This window comes from Mangifera indica, chromosome 14 (genome assembly GCF_011075055.1).
Source record: "Mangifera indica cultivar Alphonso chromosome 14, CATAS_Mindica_2.1, whole genome shotgun sequence".
Classification (NCBI taxonomy): domain Eukaryota; kingdom Viridiplantae; phylum Streptophyta; class Magnoliopsida; order Sapindales; family Anacardiaceae; genus Mangifera; species Mangifera indica.
The window spans coordinates 1,948,592-1,972,162 of NC_058150.1; the positions used below are offsets into that span (position 1 = coordinate 1,948,592).

At 33.3% G+C, this 23,571-nt stretch overlaps 4 protein-coding genes across 18 annotated transcripts; all 4 read left to right on the plus strand.

The window, feature by feature from the left end:
• The first annotated feature begins 303 nt into the window (after positions 1-303).
• LOC123195505 lies at positions 304-3,667 on the plus strand. 6 transcript variants are annotated; one of them, XM_044609246.1, is made up of 10 exons: positions 304-781; positions 1,201-1,352; positions 1,613-1,654; positions 1,727-1,822; positions 1,921-1,983; positions 2,308-2,373; positions 2,459-2,561; positions 2,659-2,730; positions 3,153-3,238; positions 3,329-3,667. In XM_044609246.1, exons 1-10 carry the CDS (start codon positions 442-444, stop codon positions 3,479-3,481), a joined length of 1,173 nt encoding a protein of 390 aa, XP_044465181.1. In that variant the 5' UTR covers positions 304-441; the 3' UTR covers positions 3,482-3,667. The 6 variants fall into 6 exon arrangements, with proteins under 6 accessions (XP_044465181.1, XP_044465180.1, XP_044465183.1 ...); XM_044609245.1 differs by having other exon boundaries at positions 310-781; positions 3,150-3,238; XM_044609249.1 differs by having other exon boundaries at positions 369-781; positions 1,197-1,352; positions 3,150-3,238.
• Positions 3,668-6,494: 2,827 nt separating this feature from the next.
• On the plus strand, positions 6,495-13,822 carry LOC123195536. Of its 8 annotated transcripts, none has more exons than XM_044609305.1 (11): positions 6,495-6,790; positions 7,168-7,245; positions 7,855-8,661; positions 8,756-9,043; positions 10,602-10,687; positions 10,825-11,333; positions 11,439-12,126; positions 12,241-12,471; positions 12,556-12,680; positions 12,786-13,204; positions 13,282-13,822. In XM_044609305.1, the coding sequence occupies exons 1-11, from the start codon at positions 6,755-6,757 to the stop codon at positions 13,681-13,683; spliced, it is 3,669 nt and encodes a 1,222-aa protein (XP_044465240.1). In that variant the 5' UTR covers positions 6,495-6,754; the 3' UTR covers positions 13,684-13,822. The 8 variants fall into 8 exon arrangements, with proteins under 8 accessions (XP_044465240.1, XP_044465241.1, XP_044465238.1 ...); XM_044609306.1 differs by having other exon boundaries at positions 7,858-8,661; XM_044609303.1 differs by having other exon boundaries at positions 6,495-6,786.
• Positions 13,823-13,969: 147 nt separating this feature from the next.
• On the plus strand, positions 13,970-15,479 carry LOC123195538. Its single transcript, XM_044609312.1, has 4 exons — positions 13,970-14,337; positions 14,426-14,590; positions 14,728-14,916; positions 15,103-15,479. Exons 1-4 carry the CDS (start codon positions 14,260-14,262, stop codon positions 15,385-15,387), a joined length of 717 nt encoding a protein of 238 aa, XP_044465247.1. The 5' UTR covers positions 13,970-14,259; the 3' UTR covers positions 15,388-15,479.
• Positions 15,480-16,889: 1,410 nt separating this feature from the next.
• Positions 16,890-20,518, plus strand: LOC123196744 (mitochondrial carnitine/acylcarnitine carrier-like protein). Of its 3 annotated transcripts, none has more exons than XM_044610847.1 (4): positions 16,890-17,101; positions 17,290-17,373; positions 18,920-19,323; positions 19,780-20,518. In XM_044610847.1, the coding sequence occupies exons 3-4, from the start codon at positions 18,932-18,934 to the stop codon at positions 20,279-20,281; spliced, it is 894 nt and encodes a 297-aa protein (XP_044466782.1). In that variant the 5' UTR covers positions 16,890-17,101; positions 17,290-17,373; positions 18,920-18,931; the 3' UTR covers positions 20,282-20,518. The 3 variants fall into 3 exon arrangements, with proteins under 3 accessions (XP_044466782.1, XP_044466780.1, XP_044466781.1); XM_044610845.1 differs by having other exon boundaries at positions 16,894-17,101; positions 18,932-19,323; XM_044610846.1 differs by lacking the exon at positions 16,890-17,101 and having other exon boundaries at positions 17,109-17,373.
• Positions 20,519-23,571: the final 3,053 nt, after the last annotated feature.

Sequence of the window (23,571 nt, forward strand, 5' to 3'; positions counted from 1 at the left end):
TTATATGAGTGTCCCTCTAATATCCATTATTCTTTTATCCTAATTTATAATCTCAATCTCTCATCACATTTAAAACCTTTATGCCCCCTTACTTTTGTAAACTAACAATCTCATCCGTCTCAGAAACCGATGACATGAAAAATTTAGGGTAGTATTCTGATTTTATGAAATATAAAGACAGGATCCACGTCATCAAATAAAGAGCAAGCATTATCTCCACAACTCAAGCTCTGATAGGACAAACCGGATATTCATAGCCAATCCGAAAATATCGAACTACAAATGTGGAGCCCACTTCCTAATCTCGCAGCCGTCCGATCACAACACATCACATCGTTTAAAAACTCGGACGACCTCGGTCCTCTGATCGTCAAACTATGTTCCATGAAGACGAGACGACCACCCAATGCTCACTAAACTAAAACAGCCAACCGACGTCGTATGGAGATTCCCCTCCCGGTGGCTTCATTGTCCACCCGTCGTGCGACCCCGTCGTTGAGTGGAAGAAGTGTTTTGTGTTCTGAAGTCTTGCTGAGAAGGAATAACCTCCGAAGTCAAATCCAAGTACGATGTGTGAAGGCTTCTGCAGAGGGAAGTGGTAGTGGTGGAATAAAGCAGGGAGATAGTAGAAATAGTAATCATGGAGGTGGGAGAGGAGGGGTCACGGGAAGTGTGATGGAGGTGACGACATTTGACCGAGGCGGCTTTGGTGAAGCTACAACGGCTGAGTTTGCTGTTTGGGATAAGATTGGCGCTGTTGTTAGACTTAGCTATGGAATCGGTTTGTTTCGTTTCATTTCCATGCAGCCTTTACTTTCAGTGTCAAGTTTCCTTTTTTGGCTTTCAAATGCATTATCATTTCTTTTGTCATGATGTTAAAAGTAGTTGCTTCTTATAATCGCTTGTGGAATAGATCAACTGTGCTTTTCTGGGTGTTCTCTTTATCTTCTGTATTTATTGAGTCATGTTTTTACTTCAATTTTTAGCTTTAACTTCAACTTTTACAAGTTATCTATGAGTTTTGATAGTTTTTAACTCTGAAAATTATTATTATTTTTCAAAGGTCATATTGAAATATTTCCAAATATAAAAAATTTGAATATAAATTTGAATTTTTGAATTGTGTGTCTGTCTTTTGAAAAAAATTGGGATGTCAAACCAAATGGAATCTGATTATCTTTTGTGGGCTTGTATAGTCAGGTATATATGGGGCAATGGCGCTAGCAGGAAGGCTTATATGCTCAATCACTGGAATTGATAGCATGGGAGGTTTTCATCCATCGTTAGATGCCATTCTTGAAGGACTTGGATATGCAGCTCCACCAATAATGGCCCTTTTATTCATATTAGATGTATGCGTCTTTTTGATCGTATATTTTGACAAGTTTTTTATTTACTTATTTCTGGCCAGCGACCAACTGAATTTGGTCATGTTTGTAATGTTGAAGTCTTTTGTCGAAAAAAAATAATGTTATACTCTGGAGTGTTTTTTTTTTTGGGAATTACTAGAATATATGATTTTGATGTTCATACCAAGTTATTAAGTTTTTCATCTAATTCTTGAAATATTGAGCATCTACAATGTTTGGTTGCATCTTTGGTGGAAAAGCAGACCAAAATGTATGAGACAGGGCCTTCGCGGCATTTTCTGAAGGTTCAGATATAAGTATGAGAGTTTTCTTTTATATAAGTTTCTGATTAACTGATCAAACTTGTATGTTTGCAGGATGAAATTGTGAAACTATCACCTCATGCTCGTGCCATTAGAGATGTGGAGGATGAGGAGCTGCATAGCTTCTTTTATGGAATGTCACCGTGGCAGGTATATCTACTTTTGTTTCATAATGCTTATGCTTGTTAATACTGTCTCTTTCTCATGGAGCATAAAAAGATTGATATAATTGTAATTCAAATTTACAGTTTATACTAATGGTGGCTGCAAGCTCAGTGGGGGAAGAGCTTTTCTACCGGGCTGCTGTTCAGGTTAGTTGTCAGGAAAAGCGTCCTTTCATCTTCTTTTAATATATAATAGAGATATCATAGGACTACTAAAATCATATATCGAGATCTCCTACTTTTTGACATATTTGTTATCAGTTGTAGAAGAATTTAGCAACACCATATTTTACTGCAAATGCTACAATTATTTAGGTTTTTGTGTATCTGAAATGTGTTCTTAGGTCTCTATTTCAGCAAAGGGCACTCCAACTATTTTCTTCTCAAAAACCATTGATGTAAATAGATCTAATTATACTGTTTTGACAAAACTACTGAATCATGACCTTTCCCTTTTTGGGGTTGATCCAGGGAGCATTGGCTGATGTATTCCTAAGAGGCACCGATTTGGCTGATGCTAGAGGAATGGCTTCTCTGGTATGGTTCATTGTATCATTTTTTAGTTGTAGTTTCCATTGATTAGAACTTTCCTGCAGCTAAGTATTATTTCTTCTAAATGTAGATTGGCATGCTGCCCCCTTTTGTTCCATTTGCTCAGGCATTTGCAGCTGTAATAACAGCTGCTCTTACTGGTTCTCTCTATTATGTAGCCACCACTCCCAAAGGTAGATTCTCTCAAAATCCTTTTAAGGGATTTTTTATTTTATTTTATTTCCAACTCAAGATCATTGTTGACTTATGAGTTGCTTAAATATCTTTCAGATCCTACATACATAGCAGCTCCAGTTTTAAGATCTTGCTCTGGTCATGAAGATTTGAAAAAGCTTTTTGCAGGTTCTATCTCTTTCCACTACATGCTATTTCCTCATTGTTTCTCAATTTCTTCTGCTTCCAGGGCTTATAAATGTGTATGCTTCGTAACAAATGTTCCTGGGTAAAAATTCCTTAGAAAATGCTTCTATATCGTGTAACTATCATTTGGTTGTTCATTATGATAATTTGCATACGCATACCCAGCTCATACTTAGGCTTAAGACTTCCTACATCAGCATAATTTTCCTATTTCCTCTTGGAAACACAGTATATCAACATAGTGACTGAAGATTTAGAAGCTAGAGGACAAAGATAGAAGTTTATATCTTGCGATTCAAGATATCTGCTTTTTCTGTTTTCATTTATAAAAACGTGGTCAGTGGCTATACTTATGGTGTCTGCAAATTCATGTTCTCATCTTTTCCTGGTGACATTTGCAGCTTGGTTTGAGAGGAGACAAATGAAAAAGATATACTCTCCCTTATTGGAAGGATCATTGGCCCTGTACCTTGGTTTCGAATGGATTCAGGTGATTCATGAGCTTATTTTGTCAATGAACTACTCACCAATCGAGAACACGAGAACGATACTTAAATTACCTATTGTGTTTCATTTACAGACAAATAATATTCTTGCTCCGATTATCACACACGTTATATACTCTGCTGTAATACTGGGACGCGGCCTGTGGAAGATACATGATCACCGGAGAAGACTGCATCAGAGAATACAGCAACTCAAATCAGAAGTAAAAGACTCGAATAAATTATGAAAAAGCTGTTAACAAAGTGCAAGGAAATTACTAGAGCTAGTCATTTATAATGGCAAAAACATCATAAATGCAATTTTGTCGGTCTTTGAAATGTTTTAATGGTTATGGTCTATAATTTGTTGCGACTGTCAGATAAACTTCATTAAAGAATCAACTAAGAGAACCCAAGATAATGATTCTCCTGTATATGAGCTTGGAGAAAGGGGTGATATTTGTGACTTCTAGAAGTAGTTGTATCTTTACATGCGTAAACTAAACTTAAAGGTTCTGAATAGGTTTCCTTTAAAATTTAGTTTAAAATGACAGAATGAGAACACCTGGGATGAAAAAATTAAGTAATTTTTTACTAACGTTATAGATATTATCAGGGTAATTTGATTATTACTTTGTTTTCCTCGTAAGAACTAAAAAATAAATAAAATAATCTTCATTTTATTATGGTTTTAATCTTAAATTTAATTTATAATATTCATAATATTTAATTAAAATGATATATTAATATTCTTTTATTATTATATAATGACAATTATTTATGTAAATTAATTTATCTAATATTTATTAATCTTTAAAATAATTTTTATATATATATAATAATCTTCTAATTATAGTAATAAAAGATTATTTGTATCAAATATAGTTATATTATTAATATTTAATCTCACAGAGAAAGGCAATTTTTGATCCAAACGTTTGCTTTTACAACATTTTTAAAATTAAATTTCTTAGTTTGCAAAAGGTATATATTATAGGGTTAATGTACCTTACACTTTTAAAATTCGTATTCTTTCCTAATTTAGAAAGTATTTATTTAAACTTCTATCTCTAATTAAAAAATATTAAAACCCTAAAAAGAAAAAATCAAATAATTGAAAGAATATTTATAAGTTAAAATCACAATCTAATGATAAATCTCATAATTAGTTAAATTAAAAGTTGATGTTAATACATTTATTAATGTATATAATTTTTTTAATTATTCAAATTACTTCATAGGGTAGACTATATTTTTAAACGTATTTTACTAACAAAATTGGACAATGATTTGGAAATGGATTTTCAAAACTTTAATAAGAGAAAACGTCAAAGAAACAAATGTTGATTGGAAATTATTGTATTTGGAGCCACTAATTATCGTTGATAAAAACATGGTTAGTTGACGAATTAGCTAATTAAAATCATGATTATGAGATTTGATTTGATCCCTAATCTTGATTTATTTAATCAATCCTCCGTCAAGTCACATCGCATTCTCATTCAACTAATTTCACGCTTTAGGATTACTTAGCCCACACGCTACAATTGAGAATGCAACTTCGGCTTCAACTGAAACTCGTCATTTTCGCATCTCAATAAACTTATTAACTTAAACAAGTTATTTAAAATCTTATATTTATTTTACTAAATTTATATATCTTAAAATAAAAAATTTTTAATTTTTAAATATTTTTATTAAATAATAATTTTATTTTTGATAATAATTAAAAAATTTTAATAAATAAATATATATTTAAGTTTTTTACTTTACGTGGGATAAACCCCTTGGCCTTTTAAAAAACAGAAGGGTCAAATATAATTTCCAAAATTCAATCAAAATAATAAAGGATCTTTTATTCTTTATCATCTTGAAAATTGAAATCATTTACAAGTTGGTGAATCGTGAAAATTTTAACCTAAAATTTCCCCCAGTTACCCTAACATCGAGAACCTTCCTCGGGTATCAACTGTCAATTACTTGGCAAAGATTCTCCCAATCCAACGGCTCCAAATAAAAGATAAAATATAAAATAATTAATAACATTCCTTGCTTATCCCATTTGCACCGACCTTTCCTTCATTGACAACAAAAACCATTACACGCCAACTTCCCTCCCATTTCACACTCAACCACGTGGCGCTTCTTCATTGAATAATTTATCATCCTAACACGCACACGCTGCATGTTAACTCCAACTAAACAATCTTTCCCCACCACCACCCCCACGCGTGACGCTCTTAACTAACTTTTCTGGCTCTAATTCTCTGCTTCTTGCTCCACCACAACCCTTCACCATTCTTCTTACGCGTGTCATTTAATTTAATACACCAATTTTATTATTTAATTAAATATTTTAATAATATATTATCATAAATTAAACATAATTTTACACTTAGTTTAAAATTATTAAATTATATAATAATATATAATTTAAATATTTAAAATTAAATATATTATTTTATTAATTTAATATATTTATATATATAACAAATTTTATAAAATATAAAATTTTATTGATAGAAAGTGGTGTAATGTATTATTTTATGCATAAAATTATTTTTATAAACTAATATAATATCTGATTGATTAATTTTAAGCAATAAAGAAAATAAATCATTATATTGTCTGATAACAAGTCTTCATTTTAATTTATATAAATAAATTTATATAATTTATTTATATGTATAATTTTATTTAACAAATAAATCATTTACTACACACCGAATTCTTAAACAAATTAATTATGTTCTAATTTTACATTTGAAATATTTTTTAATTTTTATATTTATTAATCATTATTTTATTAATTTTATTTATACGATGATAAATTTATTGTTTAATCAGTTTTTATTAGTCTCTTATTAATATGAGTTTAAATATTCTTTGATAACATACGTTTTAGTCTCTTTCGATAATATATTAAGATTAGACTTGAAATTGATTTTATTTAATGTGATTGATTCAATTCTGGAAATGATAATTTGACTTGTGTGGAATTTCTAATTATCAAAAAAAGAATTAATTAGTAATGATGTCCAGAAAATGTAGATTATTTGATGATCTTATATCAACGGATATCAAGGACCCACCATGTAGTCACTAGCCACACACAAAAATACCTCCTTATAAAAAAATCTGGCAATTTTATATGGGAAGATAATAAATAAAATAAATAAGAGAATCAATATTAATTTATTTATAAATAGCAAACAACTTAATATTATAAATAATATGGTAATAGAGTTGAGACAATGAAAGCAAAGAAAACGTTTCCAAATGCAGAGTGTCTATTTATATATATATATGTATGTATGGATACATGGAGGTCATACATAGCCACAAGAAGAAACACAAAATCAAAAACAAAGCTGAATAGAATCTTATATGGTGTTCTACTATTTGTGTTTTCATTTTTTGTTTTAGTGGGTTTGCTTTGTTGTTGCTTGTGTTGATGGGTTTGCGTTGAGAAGGGGTTTTTATTATGAGAAAAGTGAAATTTAGAAATGTGAAGGAACTCTATGACAGTGATGGTCAAGTTTTGGATCACAAGGCACGTGCTCTTTCTTCGATGTTTCTCTTACTTATGCGTGTTCAATTCTTTCATTGCCTCTGTGTTTTGATCGTGGTTACATGGTAAAAGTTTTATTTTTTTTTTTATTTGGGCTTTCGCGTTTAACTGTTATTAGCTTGCCTGTGAAGTTTTGCTTTCTGGGTATGTTTTTATCTTCTATTCTAAGGATTTGGGCAATTCTGTTGGTTCGTTTCTTCTCTTCATCTCTTGACGAGCTTTGAGTAGTGTTCAATAACAGTATTTGCAAATTGTTTCAGTAAGAAAAAGGGGTCATTGATCGATTTGTTTTGTCTGAATTTGGCTGCTAAGGAGCTGCTGAGGGCGATAGCTCATCCTTGTTTTATTTAAATTTCTCTACAGATTCGGCGTGCATTGAAAGACAGTTCTAAGATAGAAGGGCCTGCTGGTGAATCGGACTGCATTGCTTTGTTGACTATGGTAAATTTTTTTTTTTCAGTTTAATAATTTATCTTCACTATCTGTTTTGGCATATGGTATGCCGGATTTTTAGATGTTTAGAGTCCTTATCATTGTGTTATTACCTGTTTGACTTTACTTATGCTAGAGAGTTTAAACAGAGTTGATGCTGTTAGTTTTGATTTGGAAGAATTGTATGTAATGACATTGATACATCTTTTGATGATTTTTATTTATGATTGATGTTTCCTTATGCGATTGGTAGTTTCTTGATGACTTGGTTTTGAGTTTTGTGTCAAACGATAGACTTTGGGGAATATACTGCAGATTTTGAATATTCATCGAGCATCAGTAACTTTGAATTCTTAGAATTTAGCTTTAGTTGATGTCTTGTTCCAAGTGACTTCAACATTCCCAAATTTATTTATTTTACTAAGTGGTCAAATCTTTTACAATACCTTTTAAGGGATGATGCTTGTCATTTTAGTACAACTTTGCACTTCTTGCTATTTATCACTTATTCAGTTTTGTATCTTTCATTTGTTTTGGTAGTAATTACTAATTATCAAATTATAACTGTTTCTCTTATAGTTTCTCTGTCTTGGTTGTAATTTTTTTCCCATTTTATAGCAGCAATCATATGGCAGTGAAGGGGCCCATGTTGAGAGAGTGAGACATTTCAAAAGCAGTGAAATTGATATGAAAGAAGAATTCAGGAATTGCAACATCTGTACTATCCCATGTTCACATTGTAGGCATTCCAAGAAAATGGCATCTCCAATGGGAAAAAATGCTGATGAATTTTCTCATGATTGTAAGAGAAAGGATGTTTGTCAGGGCTCTTTTGATAGTGTTGATGTGCTGTCGAAATCTATGTGTTGTGCATGCAATGGGGGACATCATACAAGCAGTGAGAGAAGCAACCTGCTCAGTGCATGCTCAAGTCGTGATTCTTTCTCAGAAAATGTAGAGAGTAAAGAAACTTTGAGGGCTTCTGCTACTTCTGAAGACACTGATGGGGAAGTTCCAGAGAATCATGGTTCTGTGAAAGCATTAATCTTTCATGCTGACAAAATCTTATCAAACAGGCTCAGGCAACAGAAAGAATCAGAATGCTTCGGTGACAACATATCTTCTATAAGTGGATCAGACAACACAAATTTGATGGCCTGTCAACGAGGCAATGCAGAGGGGAAATGTGCATCATGTAGTTTGGCTTTGCAAAATAACTTTCATGTGGCTGAAACCCCTGTCGGTGACCAACCTGCATTGTGCTCTGTGCCAACTAGTCGTTTATGTGAGGTGGAAGATAATCATGCAAGGACTGACAAATTTACCTATGAATCTTCACAGACAATTGATATTTGTTCAAACAAATCAGACTTATCAGAAATTTCTTCCTTAAGAGCTTCTTTTTCTGGCACTAGCTTGTTTAAGGTGTGTATTTTGGTTCCTTCTCTTAAGTTATGAAGTTTTAATTGTGCCAAGATTTTCTAGTATTAAAAATATTGCTTGTCTTCTTAATTTGCAGGGAGAACCTTCAGGGTGCTGTGAGGAACAAGTGGAGTCGTCCTTGATAAGAGCTGCAAGCTGTGGGTTTGGTCATCAGATTAATGATGTACGTAACAATGCTGAGTTGTTAAAACCTGATGCCAAATTGAGTGACAGAATCCTGCAGGCTGAAGTGGTGAAATGTCCTATTCAAAAGGAAGATATTGGAACATCTAGTGCTGGGGTTGATGAATCTGATGTGGTTAAACATCCGCTGGAGTCACAGCCTGTTGACTATGACAAAGTATCCAATCCTGCTGAGATTGAAGTAAGTGCTATTCCTACCCATGATATTAAAATTTATTTAGTACTTGATTTACCTTTCTTGGACATGGCACTTGGTGGAACTATTGGAATTTTCAAAATACAAGAGACCATAGGAAAAACTTAGAGAAAAGTTTATGATATGAGCCTTGGGAGAATTACATCTTAAAAGCTAAATGTTGAGATTGGAGAGCCTAAAGCTATATTAACATCACACCAAAAGCTCATACTATTCAATATGGGATCTAAGTCTTATATCTTACACTTTGAGATCCTAACATACTACCACACTTCACAGTCTCGGTGCCTATGTGGGCTGATTGTGTTTTAGCTCACAGCTAGCCTTGGACAAATACGATTGCAACTAAAAGATGTGATAAAGGTTATAATGTTAAATGATATGATCTTGGAAGAATCACACCTCAAAAACTAGTCATTGAAATTACAGAGTTCAAAGCGATATAAACCCCACACCAAGAAACTCATACTTTTCGATGTGAGATCAAAGTCTCATAACTTGCATTTGGGATTCTAATAGTTTCCTTTAGTTATAAAATTGTGGGGTGTTTTCGTTTAACAAATAGTGAAGAGATCTTTAATTGGGAAGGAAAAAGAAAGATTTTGTTCTTACATTGATACCTGGTGGTTTTTAATTGTAGACCTCTTAGTTTTTCCAGATCTGTAGTTGGGATTACTGTGTAGTTACTGATTCCTTTTTCTTTGTAGCCAAATAGAGTTTTAGGCTAGATTTGGCGATGGATTATTGAGCATATTTGTATAATATGATAAGATGTATCACTAGTAAAGTAAACTAATGAATTGAAGATTATTGACTACAGTTAGCATAGTAAGAATGCGTTTGTTGTAATATTCATAATTGTAACTGTAATCTGTAATTGAGATTCAAGTTGTAAAATTGCCATTAGTAAGTGAATTCCTGCATATGCTATGATGTATTAACTGTTCTGCAAGCAAAATGGGAAGTAAAGGAATTTCATTTTACCTAGTAAAGATCAGTCTCTAAGGTATTGGAATAAAATTTTAGCTATCCTATGAACAAAAGCATTTGGCACAACCAGACTAGGTTTTATCTCTCTGGATTTATGTGAGTCTGAGATAACATAGGGAGCACAACTTTAGTGGTAACTCAGAGCCTGGGTGCAGGGTTACTGAAGCTTGATAGGGTAGAATTTCAAAAGTGAATCTTCTGGTGATATTGGTTTTCACCTGGGAATTACAATGTCACTAATAAAATAAGCAGAATGGATTGGAGAAGAACTTACTTAAAAATTGGAGGGAAAGTTTAAGGAAACCAACCTATGTTCTGAGACTATATAGTGCCAAATCTTCTTTGAAATTTTGGTAACTTGGGATTTTTTTTTCCCTGGTTGTTTAATTGTTCATAATTTGATAGTTGGAGGTTGGCAACTAGCATTTTGGGCCATCCACTGTCATACAAGATCATTGTATATTTTAGTTTACCATTTTCCCCTTCACTTAATAGATGCAATTCTTTTAAATTCAATAACTGTGTGGTTATTTTCTGGTGCCATTGGGAACAGCTAAGAGTTTGTGATATATGTGGAGATTCTGGTCGGGAGGACTTGCTTGCTATCTGTGGCACCTGCAGTGATGGAGCGGAACATATGTATGTCCTACAAAATAAATCCTTTCCCTTCCTATTTTATCTACTTATAAGTTTAAATTACTGGCACTCATGCTCCCCTTTTTGCTTTAATCTTTTTGGGAGGGTGAGTTGCTCATCTTTTGTTTTTAATGTTTCAGCTATTGCATGCGTGAAAAACTGGAGAAGATTCCTGAAGGAGATTGGATGTGTGAAGAATGCACACTCAACAAAGGAAAAGAAAGGAATGTGAAACATAAAGTTGAAAAAGAAGCTGTGAGAGGATCAATTCAACCTTCCTCGAATACGGCAACACAAAACTTCAGAAATTCTAGTGTTTTGGATCATAATAGTAGTTTGAAACTGAGTAATAATAGTTCAGTAATAAAAAAAAGCAGAAGTAAAGTTAAATCCAGTCCTTGCTTCTCTTCTAAGAGATCTTCAGGCAATTCAGAAGCTATGTCAGTGACCAAAAGGACAGTGGTCAAAATGGTCGAACAAGAAAGGGCTTCCAGACCCTCAAGCAAAACTTGCCCTAATTCTTCATTCAATAAGGAGAAATCAAAACAAACTCTTGAAGTTACTGCACACGGTGATTGCTTTTCTAAATATACTTTCAGAACAGGAAATAAGTCACATGAAGCACAGCCAGAGTATCAAAAATCTTATGGTAATTTTCTTATATAGCTTTGAGGCGGATTACCTGTGCTATTCACTATAATGTGTTATTTGACTTTTAGCTGTAATTGACTAATATTATGTTTTGGCTTTACAGGTATTCTTTCTAAATCAAAGTCATTTAAAATTATGGACTCGAAAGTGAGAGGCGATCAGTTGGAAATAGGTGTTAAACAAAATTTTGTGGGAGAAACTGCTACCAGTAAGAATAAGGAGATGAGAGTCGCTAGAATGAGGAAGTCTATATCATTTAATAATACTAGCTTAGACCACAGAAATGCTTTAAATCCAAAAGTTGTGCTGTGCTGTTCTGGATTTTCCCATGGTCAGAATATGAAGATATTAAAGCATGCCAAAGAACAAAGGTCAAATGAAACTGAGTGTACTTCGAGATTTCAGAATCCTGTTAGTAGTTCTCCTGTGCCTGCCTCTGGTGTTTCTGCATCAATTTCCAGTGAGAAAATTGCTAATTGTGGTGAAACTATTATACTACCCACTGATGGATCCAATTCTCAAGATCTAGTGGATGTGCAGCCTCATGTAAAATTGAATAACTTATCAAATTCAGCCAGTTTCTCAAACAAAGACTTTCCAAATGAAGAGAAAAATGGTGTTTTCAATGATGTTGGGCAGTGCATTTTGCACTCTGCTGACAAGGCCTTGGCTATGGAGGGAAATAATTTTATTGCTACCATTGATTCCAACAAAAGCCCTTCAGCTAAAGTCCTCCTACCCTGGTTTGCTTCTGGAAATTCTGTTGTTCCACAGCTTAGTTACGTCTGGAAGTATGACCTTTTGCTCTTCACTCACATTTCTCAGCATCTTGATATTGTTATTTCTCTCCTATTATTTCTCAGTCTCTCCAGATTATCTCATATGTGAATATTCTGATCATGCAGAGGTCAATTTGATATTCAAGGAGGTGGAAGCCTTCCAAGTTCTTGTGGTGAAATTCAAGCACACATCTCAACTTGTGCTTCAGCTAAAGTTCATGAAGTAGTGTGCAAACTTCCTCAGAAGATTCTACTGGAGAAAGTGCCTCGCTCAAACAATTGGCCAACTCAGTTCCTGGAAAATTCCATCACTGAAGATAAAATTGCTCTCTACTTCTTTGCAAGTGATGTTGACAGGTCTATTAAAGATTCTTCTTTGTGTTTTTAAGGTTCCCTTTCATGCTTACAGTCTGCTGAAGTTCTCTTATGTTTCTTATGCAGCTATATAGGAAACTACAAAACTTTGCTTGATTGCTTGATTAAGAATGATTCAAGTCTCAAAGGAAAATTTGATGGGGTTGAGCTATTAATATTTCCATCAAACCTGCTTCCTGAAAAATCTCAGCGTAAGGATTGACTGTTTCAATTGTTGTACTGTAGACTAAGCTTCTGAGAGCACAAAGAAATAAATTCTTCTCTTTTAACTAAATTTTAAAATTTAATGATGGCAGGTTGGAATAATCTGTTGTTTTTGTGGGGTGTATATAGAGGAAGGAGGGTTAACTATTCATCAGAATCACCAATTGTGCGGAATAATATTTGTATCTTTAGCAGGAATGGAAGGCAAAATCAGAAGCAAGAATCGTGTGATTTTCCAGTGTCTGCTACTCAGAATATATGTTCGTGTGCAGAGTCTAGTAAAAGTTTATCTGCGTCTGTTACATCTTCCAGAGAGCAGCAAGGACCAAAATCCTTTGCCTTGCTGGGACAACTTTCTCCAGAAAGAAAAGCTGAGACTACTGGATCCAAAATATCCTACACTGGGCACAAGGATATTAATAGTCAAACAAGTCTGGCCTGCCAACGAACAAGTATTAACTATGCCAAAAATCATCTTTCTAGAGATGCACCACATATTGTCTCGTTTGAGGTAACATTCTTTCAATTTTGTAACCACACTTACAGGAAGTTGATCTCTAGGCTGAGCTGTATTTGTTCTTCCTGCAGAGAGAAAAAGATTACAAGAGAAGACAGGTAGTTGACCTCAATCTTCAAGCGGGTAGAGAACTTAACATCCACAGCATGAGGATCAATGAAGGCCTGAAATATAAGCGGTTGAAGACCTGTTTTGAAGAAGCGGCTGAAGTCGGTAGTGATTCCAGGGACATAAAGTTTTCGGATGAGACAACTTCTACCAAAGTAAATGGGTTTAGTCCAAGTTTTGACATTGTAAATCTGGAGCTATCATTGGGGGTTGCAAACACTGGTGTAGCAGAAGAGAAAAGCAGGCAACCCAAAGCAATGAGAAATATAGATATAAAAGATGAGAAATCTGAATGCTCGGTGCCTCTTGGTCTTTCTCTTGGCTTTACTGAATGCAATGATGTCAACACCTCATTGTGCTTGTAGTGGGTGGTGGTGCAAAACTCGTAGTTGCAGAGTAATCCTTTGTAAATAACAGTTAGTCAACATAGATACTGTGTACTAGATCATCAATAATGATGTTGACCCGGTTGGCCAGTTTTATAGAGGAAACTAGTTTAGTTTAGTTTTTTTTTTTTTTTAATCGATGGAAATTTGAAAATTGTCTTGTAAGAGAATAAATATACAAAAGGTACACAGCCAGCATAGAGGCCAGCTAAAAGATCAAATTTTAGAAGAGTTATAAATTGAAATTCAAGTGAAATTGCTTATATGTATACAATATATGTATAGAGCTGTATAAGAATACCAATATTTTTCTTCCAAAATCTTTGGAGGCCCATATGATTTTGATAAGGAGATGTGACCGAGTAGCCTCTCCAGTCTCCACTTGGTTTTGATGAGCATTGTACGTATCTAACAAATTGCCCAATGACCAGGCATACCAGAATCCGTAGTCTTAACGGAAAATGAGGAACCTTTTTCAACTTTTATGATCTTATATCATAATCCCAAAACCTCATCTTTCCTTAAAACTGAAAAACCGCCATTGAAGCTGAAGCTATGACATCAATGGAAAATGGAAAACAAACTCACCACTCCGCGCCTCATGTTACAGGATTGGATGATTTAGAAGTCATTGTGAGCTTCTCTCTTTAATATTATCATTATTTATGGAGAAACATACTATATTATCATGATGGAAACTTTGTGCTTTTCATTACAACAGCTGAATAACTTACGAGGGCAACAAAATTTGACACAATGGGGCACCAAAAACAAGGTTCAAGGAGTGGAGACACCAGATATCAAATTGAATATGGCAGTCAAAGAAGCACAGATGAAAAGTTTATCGATGAACGGAGTGAAATCTCTTGGAAATCAGCAATCTCAGGTGAAATCATCTTTAATGGAACTTTATACATTCTCTGATTCACTTGAATCATTTCATTGCATGTGTCTGATGCCTCTTACATGAACCTAATAGAATGATCTGAATGTTATCTCAAGTTTTGTAAATTTGTTTCTTAGCAAAGCTTGGTGCATGAATCTTCAACAAGAAAAATAAATGAGGATGCAGCTTCGAGCCTGGAAAGTAAACGAGGGTTCTTTGGCTCCCTACCAGTTTTCAGCTCTCTATATCAATCTCAGAAAAAAGACTCTCAGTTACTTGACAAAAAGGACTGTCAACTACTTTCAAATATTTCTGGAGTTCATCAGGTCATATCTTGTACATTAAATATTGATAGAAGGCCACTTTCAAATAGTTCCAGGCGTTTTAATAATTAATAATCCAGAAAAGAAGTTTTTAGCTCTAGAAGATTTTCCTTACGATAAATATTGAATTTCATATATGCAAATCCTAAAACCTGAGCACAGAAGTTATAATTTTATTTCTTTTCACAGGGAAAACCTGGTAAAGAGCAACGAAGGAGGAAGCAGCCAGCAAATAGTGCTTTGAAGCGTCTGAAAGGGGAGAATAAGCCGAGTAATAAGGATGAAAAAGCATGCAAAAATGGGGTGAAAAAGCCTGAGAAAACATGCAAAAATGTGGAGAATAAGCCAATTAAGGATGGAAAAGCATGCGAAAATGGGAAGAATAGGCCAAGTAAGGATGAAAAAGCTTGCAAAAAAGAGGACAAGAAGAAGAGGGTGCCTAGAAATTGGTTGCCCAAATTATTTGGTTGTTAAGATTCTTCCTATCTGTTCCTGTTATCAGGACCTACTCAGGGTGATTTTCATATATATCGAATGCAAAATAAAGTAATTATATGTTTTTATAATACATGTTTTTTTCTTAACTCTATAACCTTTTATGTACAAAGAAAATAATAATGTTCATTAGAATTCATTAAGTTAAATTGATCATAATGCGGTAGTCGATTAGAGCGGAGGAGTTGAGTATAGTGGAGGATGTCAATGTTCGGTTTATAATGAGACAACTCCAGTAAATGTTAATGTTCATGATTCATTGCATTTCGTAAATATTCATAATTAGAGTATTAATTGGCAACGTCACCGCATGACAAGATGTAAGTTTCAAAGTATATTATATATATATAATGTCTTTCAAAGACATACATTAAAAAGTGGTTATCGATACAAAGTTTAGGGTCCAACAAACTCTCGATGGGATATCAAATGTTTACATAAATAATGTTAATGGGTGACATGGTCATTAAGAATGGAAGATTGTAACTTTTTAAATTATAAATATTAAATTATATTAATCAATCGACAACAACTAAAAAAGATATATTGTAAATTATATATTTTGTTTAAGTTAACTGAAATAAAATCATGAATAGTTGTGAGCTGGTATCAATTACCCCCCCCCCCCCCCCCCCCCCCCCCTCTCGGGGGCGGGGCAAACAGACATATGACCTACTAATTTTTCTTTGAATAGTTTTGGATAGGGTTTGTAAAATATGCACTGGCCCCCTCGACGTCTAACCTATCCATTTTCCCACTAAAAAGTGGTAGGTTTAATGTGCTTATTCAAATTTCAACTCTAATGATAAGACATTTCATTCATTATTTGACTAAATACATCATCTTAGTCTATAAATCAACTAAAATATTAACCAAAAATAATATTTCAAAATCTACAAACAAATTTAAACTTTAAAAAAACAAAAAAATTACTAGCAAAATTGAAAATTTAAACCTCAATTCAACAAAAAAGAGGTCTTTTTTTTTGGTAACATTGTCAATTTCAACACTTAAATCACCACCAAAACTAACAACTAAGTATTTCCCATCAATAGATTGCCATTTCCAAACTCAAAAGACAAAAATTTCAAGTTGAAAATTGCAAAATATAATTGAATATAAACAAACCTGAAAAAGAATGAAAAATGAATAAACTAGTAACCCGTGAAGCCATTTTGATAATGAAATTGAATTTGAAACCAAAAATGGGAGAAGAATGTGAGAAGTAGAATGGGTAGACAGCTGAAGTAATGAAAATGAGTCACTCGTCAAAGGTAATTTTGCTAAGTGCTTTTATTGGCTAAAATTGTAAAATAAAATAAGGTATTTTAATTAATTTTCCTTAAAAAAACAATAACTTGATATAATTTGTGAACTTATTTGGATGAAAACAGATGATCCAATAATAAAATCACATGTACCAAACCACACAAATCCTTTGCATTCTTGTATTCACCAAATAAAATAAAATCCCCTTACCTTACACGCCAGTCTTCACTCAATTTTTCTAGGCAAAATTCTCCAAAGACATCAGGGTTTGGTGGAGCACACAAGAGAGGCTCAATATTGGCCCAACTTACTGTTTTTTGTCAGCATCCATACCAACAACAGCTCCAGCGATAGTTTATTTTTACGTTTTAGCAGCCACATCTTTCTGTTGTGAAGTTAAATCCACACTCCACCAGCTTTATGGGTAGGTTTTTGTCCAACTTGAACCACTCTTTTGTGGTTGTAATTTGAGGCTGTAACTCAAGATTCAGTTTCTCATTTCAAGATTCTCTCAGCCTTCAAAAACCCACTCAACACTCCACCTTTTTGCACTTTTTTTTTTTTGAACTTTGCATAGTACATATTCACGTCCCATTTCTTTAATGTTGTCAGGTTTTATTGTCTGAGACAAGCAACTTTCCTCGGATTCGATTCTTTTCATATTCTTTGTAGTGGTGCCTGCAAGAATCGGCTCTAGTAAGATTTTTATCTTTGTTAAATTTTCTTTTCTCTATTTATTGAATATAAATGTTCTAAAGGATGATTCTTTTCATATGGGATGTTTGTAAATTGAATTTATATGGTGGAGAATATGTATTTGGATTGGATGAGTTTGCTTAACTTAATTGGATTACTCATATTTCCTGATTCTGAAGCCTCATTTTGGCGACATTTCTGTTTGGATGCGTGTAACATATTTGAGGTTAATCACTATTGAAGTCTGATTGGTTTGGGATCTACCAATCTCTAGTATGCTGTCTATTATTTTGTTTGGCAACAATAACCCATTTCAGCTGTCAATTTCTTCTCGTAAGTTTTGCCTTCTGTCGAATTTTTTAATATATATTCCTGAGTCAAGCATCAAAGGATTGATGCACTCGCAGATATGCTTATCACAGTTTTTTTCCTTTTTTCTCTCAAACCTAAACGAATTTAACCTGTTGTTCTAGCTAAGGCTTTGAATTTAATGCCCTGATTGCATATTAGCATTGTGGAAACTTGTTTGCTCTTGGTTACTAGTGAGTTGGATTTAAGTTGCTCATGGGCAAAAGATTGTTTACCAGCCTTTCTATTTATTTTGTTAAAATTTTAGCAACACAAAAGTCATTTTTATGTATTTTTTATGGCGGATTCACTTATATTTTGTTGAGTTGAGAATTTCCTCTCTGGCAAGATATTTTCTCATTGAAGTCTGATTGCGGTCATGCTTTTCAAGAAAATATAAATGTTTGTTTTTAAATAACTGTGTGGTAAAAGGATTAGATAATGTTTCAAATCCAATAACAGGGCATAATCTAGTGCTAGCATTTGCTTAACTGAAGGTAGAAGTATAACTTTGGAAATTTATCCATCTTCCATGAATAAGCTCTATATTCAATTAGAACTCACAGCTGCTTCAGTTGTGTGCAACTCAGAACTAAGTATAATGGTTTTTCGGTCTATGGTATTTATTGATTTTTCATAAAGGCAGTTCTCTCATTCTATAATGAAGGAGCCAGTACAGTTGCTTGTTTTATCATGCAATGTCAGGGTAAATATTGAACTTTCTTCTAATTCTTGTTTGCTTAAAACCTGATCTGAATACTTAAGTTTGCGGCTGGAAGTTTATTTATCTTTCGATATATTTTTAAGACAGCTTCATGTTTGTTGAATTAGTGTTATGGCTTGTAGAACATAATTGTAGCCTCTTTGCCCATCATGATAGTTGTGTTTTATGTGCTCATGTTTTCCCTGCTTGGAACTTATGGTTTTAATAGGGCTTGAATCTGTATTAGTTCCTACTGTATGAACGCCCTTTCTAGGTCTCCTCCAAAAAGAATTGAGGATGAAAATAAGTTTGGAATAGGTCCTTTTTGGATATGCAATTAGGCTTAGTCCTTTAGATGATGCTAGAATAACAATCAGAGATGTTCTCTATGTCAATTGTTTTTTAGCGGTTTCAATCTCTCAATCAGGCATAATTATTTTTTCCTTTACAAATTTCAGTTAGTCCCCTCTATTATGTGAATTCTATGTTTGCAAGCAAATTTTGCAGATGGAAGATGTAGCCAAGGATCTAATTTCTGGGACTGTTGGAGGGGCTGCACAATTGATAGTTGGGCACCCATTTGACACCATAAAGGTCAAGCTCCAAAGCCAGCCTGCTCCACTCCCTGGCCAACCTCCCAAGTATTCTGGTGCAATTGATGCTGTCAAGCAAACTGTTGCTGCTGAAGGCCCTAGAGGATTGTACAAGGGTATGGGGGCTCCTCTTGCCACAGTGGCAGCTTTCAATGCCCTCCTCTTCACTGCGAGAGGACAAATGGAGGCATTGCTGAGGTCTAAACCTGGCGAACCCCTTACAGTTAACCAGCAGATTATTGCCGGAGCTGGAGCTGGAGTTGCTGTTTCATTTCTTGCTTGCCCCACTGAGTTGATAAAGTGCAGGTTGGTATACTATGAATTTTTTGTTCCATTAAAGCTTTTGAATTAATCATCAAACTTGGTTGCACTTGGACTAAGCTTCCTGTTCTCTTTTAATGTTTTGATTTTTTTGTTGTATCTGATTTTTTTTTCTAATCGTGTAGAGCTCAATAGTCTTGTTTCAATATTGAGAAATTTCATGTTCTGGACAATTTATCTATGAGAGAAATGAATATAAAACATTAAAAAAAATAGTTTATATTCTTTAATGTTTTTTGAACTATTTTGAAGCATCTAAATCAAATCTCTTGTAAAAAAAATTATTTTGCTTCTTCTCTGGTAAATTGCAGATTATTGATAGTGTTCTTGATTAATTTTTTGGATTTTAAACTATGCTTTGGACAATAAATCTAGTCTTTGATTTTCCATCTTGTCATTAAAACAGGTGTGCTAACAGATTAAATTTCATGTTGAGAACAGATTGCAAGCACAAAGTGCATTAGCAGGTTCTGGTTCCGCCACTGTGGCAGTGGAGTATGGTGGACCAATGGACGTCGCCAGGCATGTTCTCAGATCAGAAGGTGGTGTGGTGGGTCTATTCAAGGGCTTGGTTCCCACTATGGCAAGGGAGGTTCCCGGAAATGCTGCCATGTTTGGTGTCTACGAAGGACTGAAACAGTACATGGCCGGAGGCCAGGACACATCTCAATTGGGAAGAGGCTCTTTAATTGTGGCAGGAGGTTTAGCTGGAGCTTCATTCTGGGCAGCTGTCTATCCCACCGATGTTGTAAAAAGCGTTATTCAGGTGGATGACTACAATAATCCCAAGTACTCTGGTTTCAAGGATGCATTTCGGAAGATCCAAAAAACAGAAGGCATCAAAGGCTTGTACAAGGGTTTCGGCCCTGCAATGGCTCGTAGTGTTCCTGCAAATGCAGCATGCTTCTTGGCATATGAGGTGACAAGGTCTAGTTTGGGGTAATTCTACCTGCCATTACAGGTTGCTGGCCAATGATTTGGGTGAATGTTAACCACTGTTATCATATTACTCATTTAAAAGCCATCTTCTAGTCAGTAAATGATGCCTCTTCAATTGAAAAGAATTCTTTAGCAATATGAAAACAGGCTTCTTACTTTCTTAAGTTCTGTTCAAGTTTATTTTGTGTTCTGGGAGAAACATTCTTTCACAAATGACAACTATGGAAGTTTCCCTTTTTAACATTTTCTTGCAAATGAATTTTATGTTAAAGATATGAAGCAATAAACGAATTTTACAAACTCAACTGAACAAACCATAGTGATAGATTGTGATTGGGTGATGTGAAGGTTTCTTTTTTCTTTCACTTGAAATTTACTTTATTAAATGTTATTATCTTAATTTATACAAATAAGTTTTTTACCATTTGTATATAATGGTCTGAATAATTATTTTCAGATATAAACCCTAGAATTTTCTTACAATGAAGATGCTTTAGAGCTTCCAAAGATGGAGCTCTATCCCCTTTCCCATAATCTCAATCTAGTGGAGGAGGTCAAGCCATTATTAATGGGCTGGCAACCTAATTTAATTTGGGATAAGAGTAAGCATTAATATTAATACAATAAAATTATTTTTATACACAGAGAGAGGCGGAGAGAGTATCATTCATAGTCATAATTCAACGTCATGTATCATCAAGGCATATATGGGACAAAATTTCTAACATTAATTCTTTCTACTTTATCACTTAGTCAAGGGGAATGACTATTTATACCTAATTTTGATGAAACAGCCGATTTTGACCCAAAACAGTTTGATTTTATTACAAATTATTAATTTTTTTTAAGTAAAATTATAAAATTGTCTTAAATTTTTATAATTTATCTTTATTTTTATTAAAATTATGAAAATATTTTATTTCTCTTTCTTTTCCTTTTTCATTCTCTCTTCATCAATCAACATTTTCTCATCTTATATGAGAAATCAAATTTATCGTTTCTAATAGTTAAGATTCACAATAATAAAATTTTATTTTTGTGTTTAGTCCATTTTGTCTTTTTCAACTACTTTGTCTTCCACTACATTGTCGACTTTTCATATCTCTTTCCTTAAAAATTTTAAAACCTCACTTTGCTTCACTTCATAATAATAGTAATTCTTTTACTAAAATCCTCGAAATATGATCCTAAACACAGTTAAATTCAAAAACTGATTTCAAGAGTCAACCCACGGAATTAGAACTTTCATCTACAAGTGATCACATTAATTTCATCAAAAAATGGGGCAAATGCAAAGCGAGGTAAGGCACATGCAATGACTCATCACGACAAAACCAAATTGGTTGTTAAACATGATTCTATGATTGTCGAAATAGAAGGATGCTCTATCCCTAGAGGAGAGGGAGATGACACTACAATGTGTAAATTACTATCTTTGCGCATAATAACCTCGGGATGTTGAATTGAAAGACTAAAAGACGTGGGAGTCGACACAAGTGAAGAGAAATACAAAACATATGAAAAAAAAAATTTGACTTCATTGTTGTGAATCTTGACAACTTAAAATGACGAAATTGATCTTATTGATTTCTCTCTCGCAAGATGGGAAGATGGCAATTGAAAGAATGGAGAAGAAGAAGAGGAAAAAGGATCAAAGCAAAAGTTTGGACAAGAATCGCACAAACCCTCCTTAAATTTAATTAAAATATAAAAGAGAAGTAGCAACAATTCATTCTCTCCACGAAAATACACTTATATAAATTGTTCTTGTTGCCAAGTTTCTTTATTCTTAATTTATAGACTTCAATTTTTATGTATAATTTTATATATTAATTATTTGATATATTATTATTTTTATATAAAATTACATTAAAAAAATTTGTGTGGATGGGATTTGTGAGTTATTATGCATGTAAATACAAAAGAAAAGGGTATGCTTAGCTGGAGCTGCCGTGGAATGATGTTGACGCCTATTTCTTTACCAGGCGGCAGCTGACCACGCAAGCTCTAATTTAATATTAATTATACTTTATTAAGTCCCTAATTCTTTCAGTTCAGTCCTAATTAATATTAAAAATGTGTTCTGAGGACTAATTAATGGTTCTCAAAAGCGCAAAATATTTGTTTTTTTTTTTTCGTTTACGGGGGCTAAAATTTCCCTATAGTGGAAATCATAATTATTATATTAAATATGTGATCGATCAACAACAAAACTATAAGAACTGTTATAAGATACGTTATTTATTAGTTAATCATCTATCAACATAATTAAAAAAATTATTATTTAAAAACAACAAGAAAAAAAACCTTAAATCTTCTCAAAATCTACAAGATTACTTTCCTATTTCATCGTGTATTTATCAAAAAAATCAATCATCTTCTAATTTGTACAGTTAAAATAGCAATAAATTTTTGTAATTGCATTTAATTTTTTTAACATTCAAATAAAGTATCCGTATGTAACTTTATCTTTTCATCTTACTGATAGGACGAACTAACATAGAAGTAGGAATATATAAAAAAGAAAGATCATTTTAAAGAAGGCATCTAACAAAACTTTTCTATCTAGGGTTAATAATTAGACATTCTAAGTGTTTACTCGTAGTGACACAACATTTACTTGTATTCACTATAAATAAATTTCATAACCATGGACATATATTTCCAAGTAATAGGTCAATCCATCTTAAAAAGCTCTTTTATCTTCGCAATTTTCTCTTTTTTTTTTTTAATGGTATTTAATAATTAATATAGTGGACAATATGGCAATTCACTGAACTTTGATTATCATTATTATAGTTTATTTTGTATATGACTCAAATTTACATATTTCAGTTAACAACGAAAAATCTCCTTAATAGTTTTGATGTTAGAAGGAAGACCTTCTTCAATATTATAAATATTTATTCACTGTCAATCTTTGATATATCATTTTTTTCCAACCGCGAAAAAGGGAAAAGGAAAATTTTGGATGACCAAGCTTTTGAAGAATCAAACTTTAACCTAAACCCATCTAATCCTACCACTAAAAATCAGCTAGCCTTGATAGTTGAGACAAAACAACCAAAATTCAGTATAGTTGCACAACCACATATGGCCATTGGCAACCTTGCCAATATCATCGAACAAATATACAAGTTTACCTCAAAAGACACTCTCATCGTTGAGGATCACCATCCTTATGAATTTCATGATAAAATTCGATTTTGTCAACACAAAATCCATAATAAAGTTCTCTTTTTCTCTTCGTTATTATCTCACATTCTTTGAATTATATTTAATCTTCAATATATG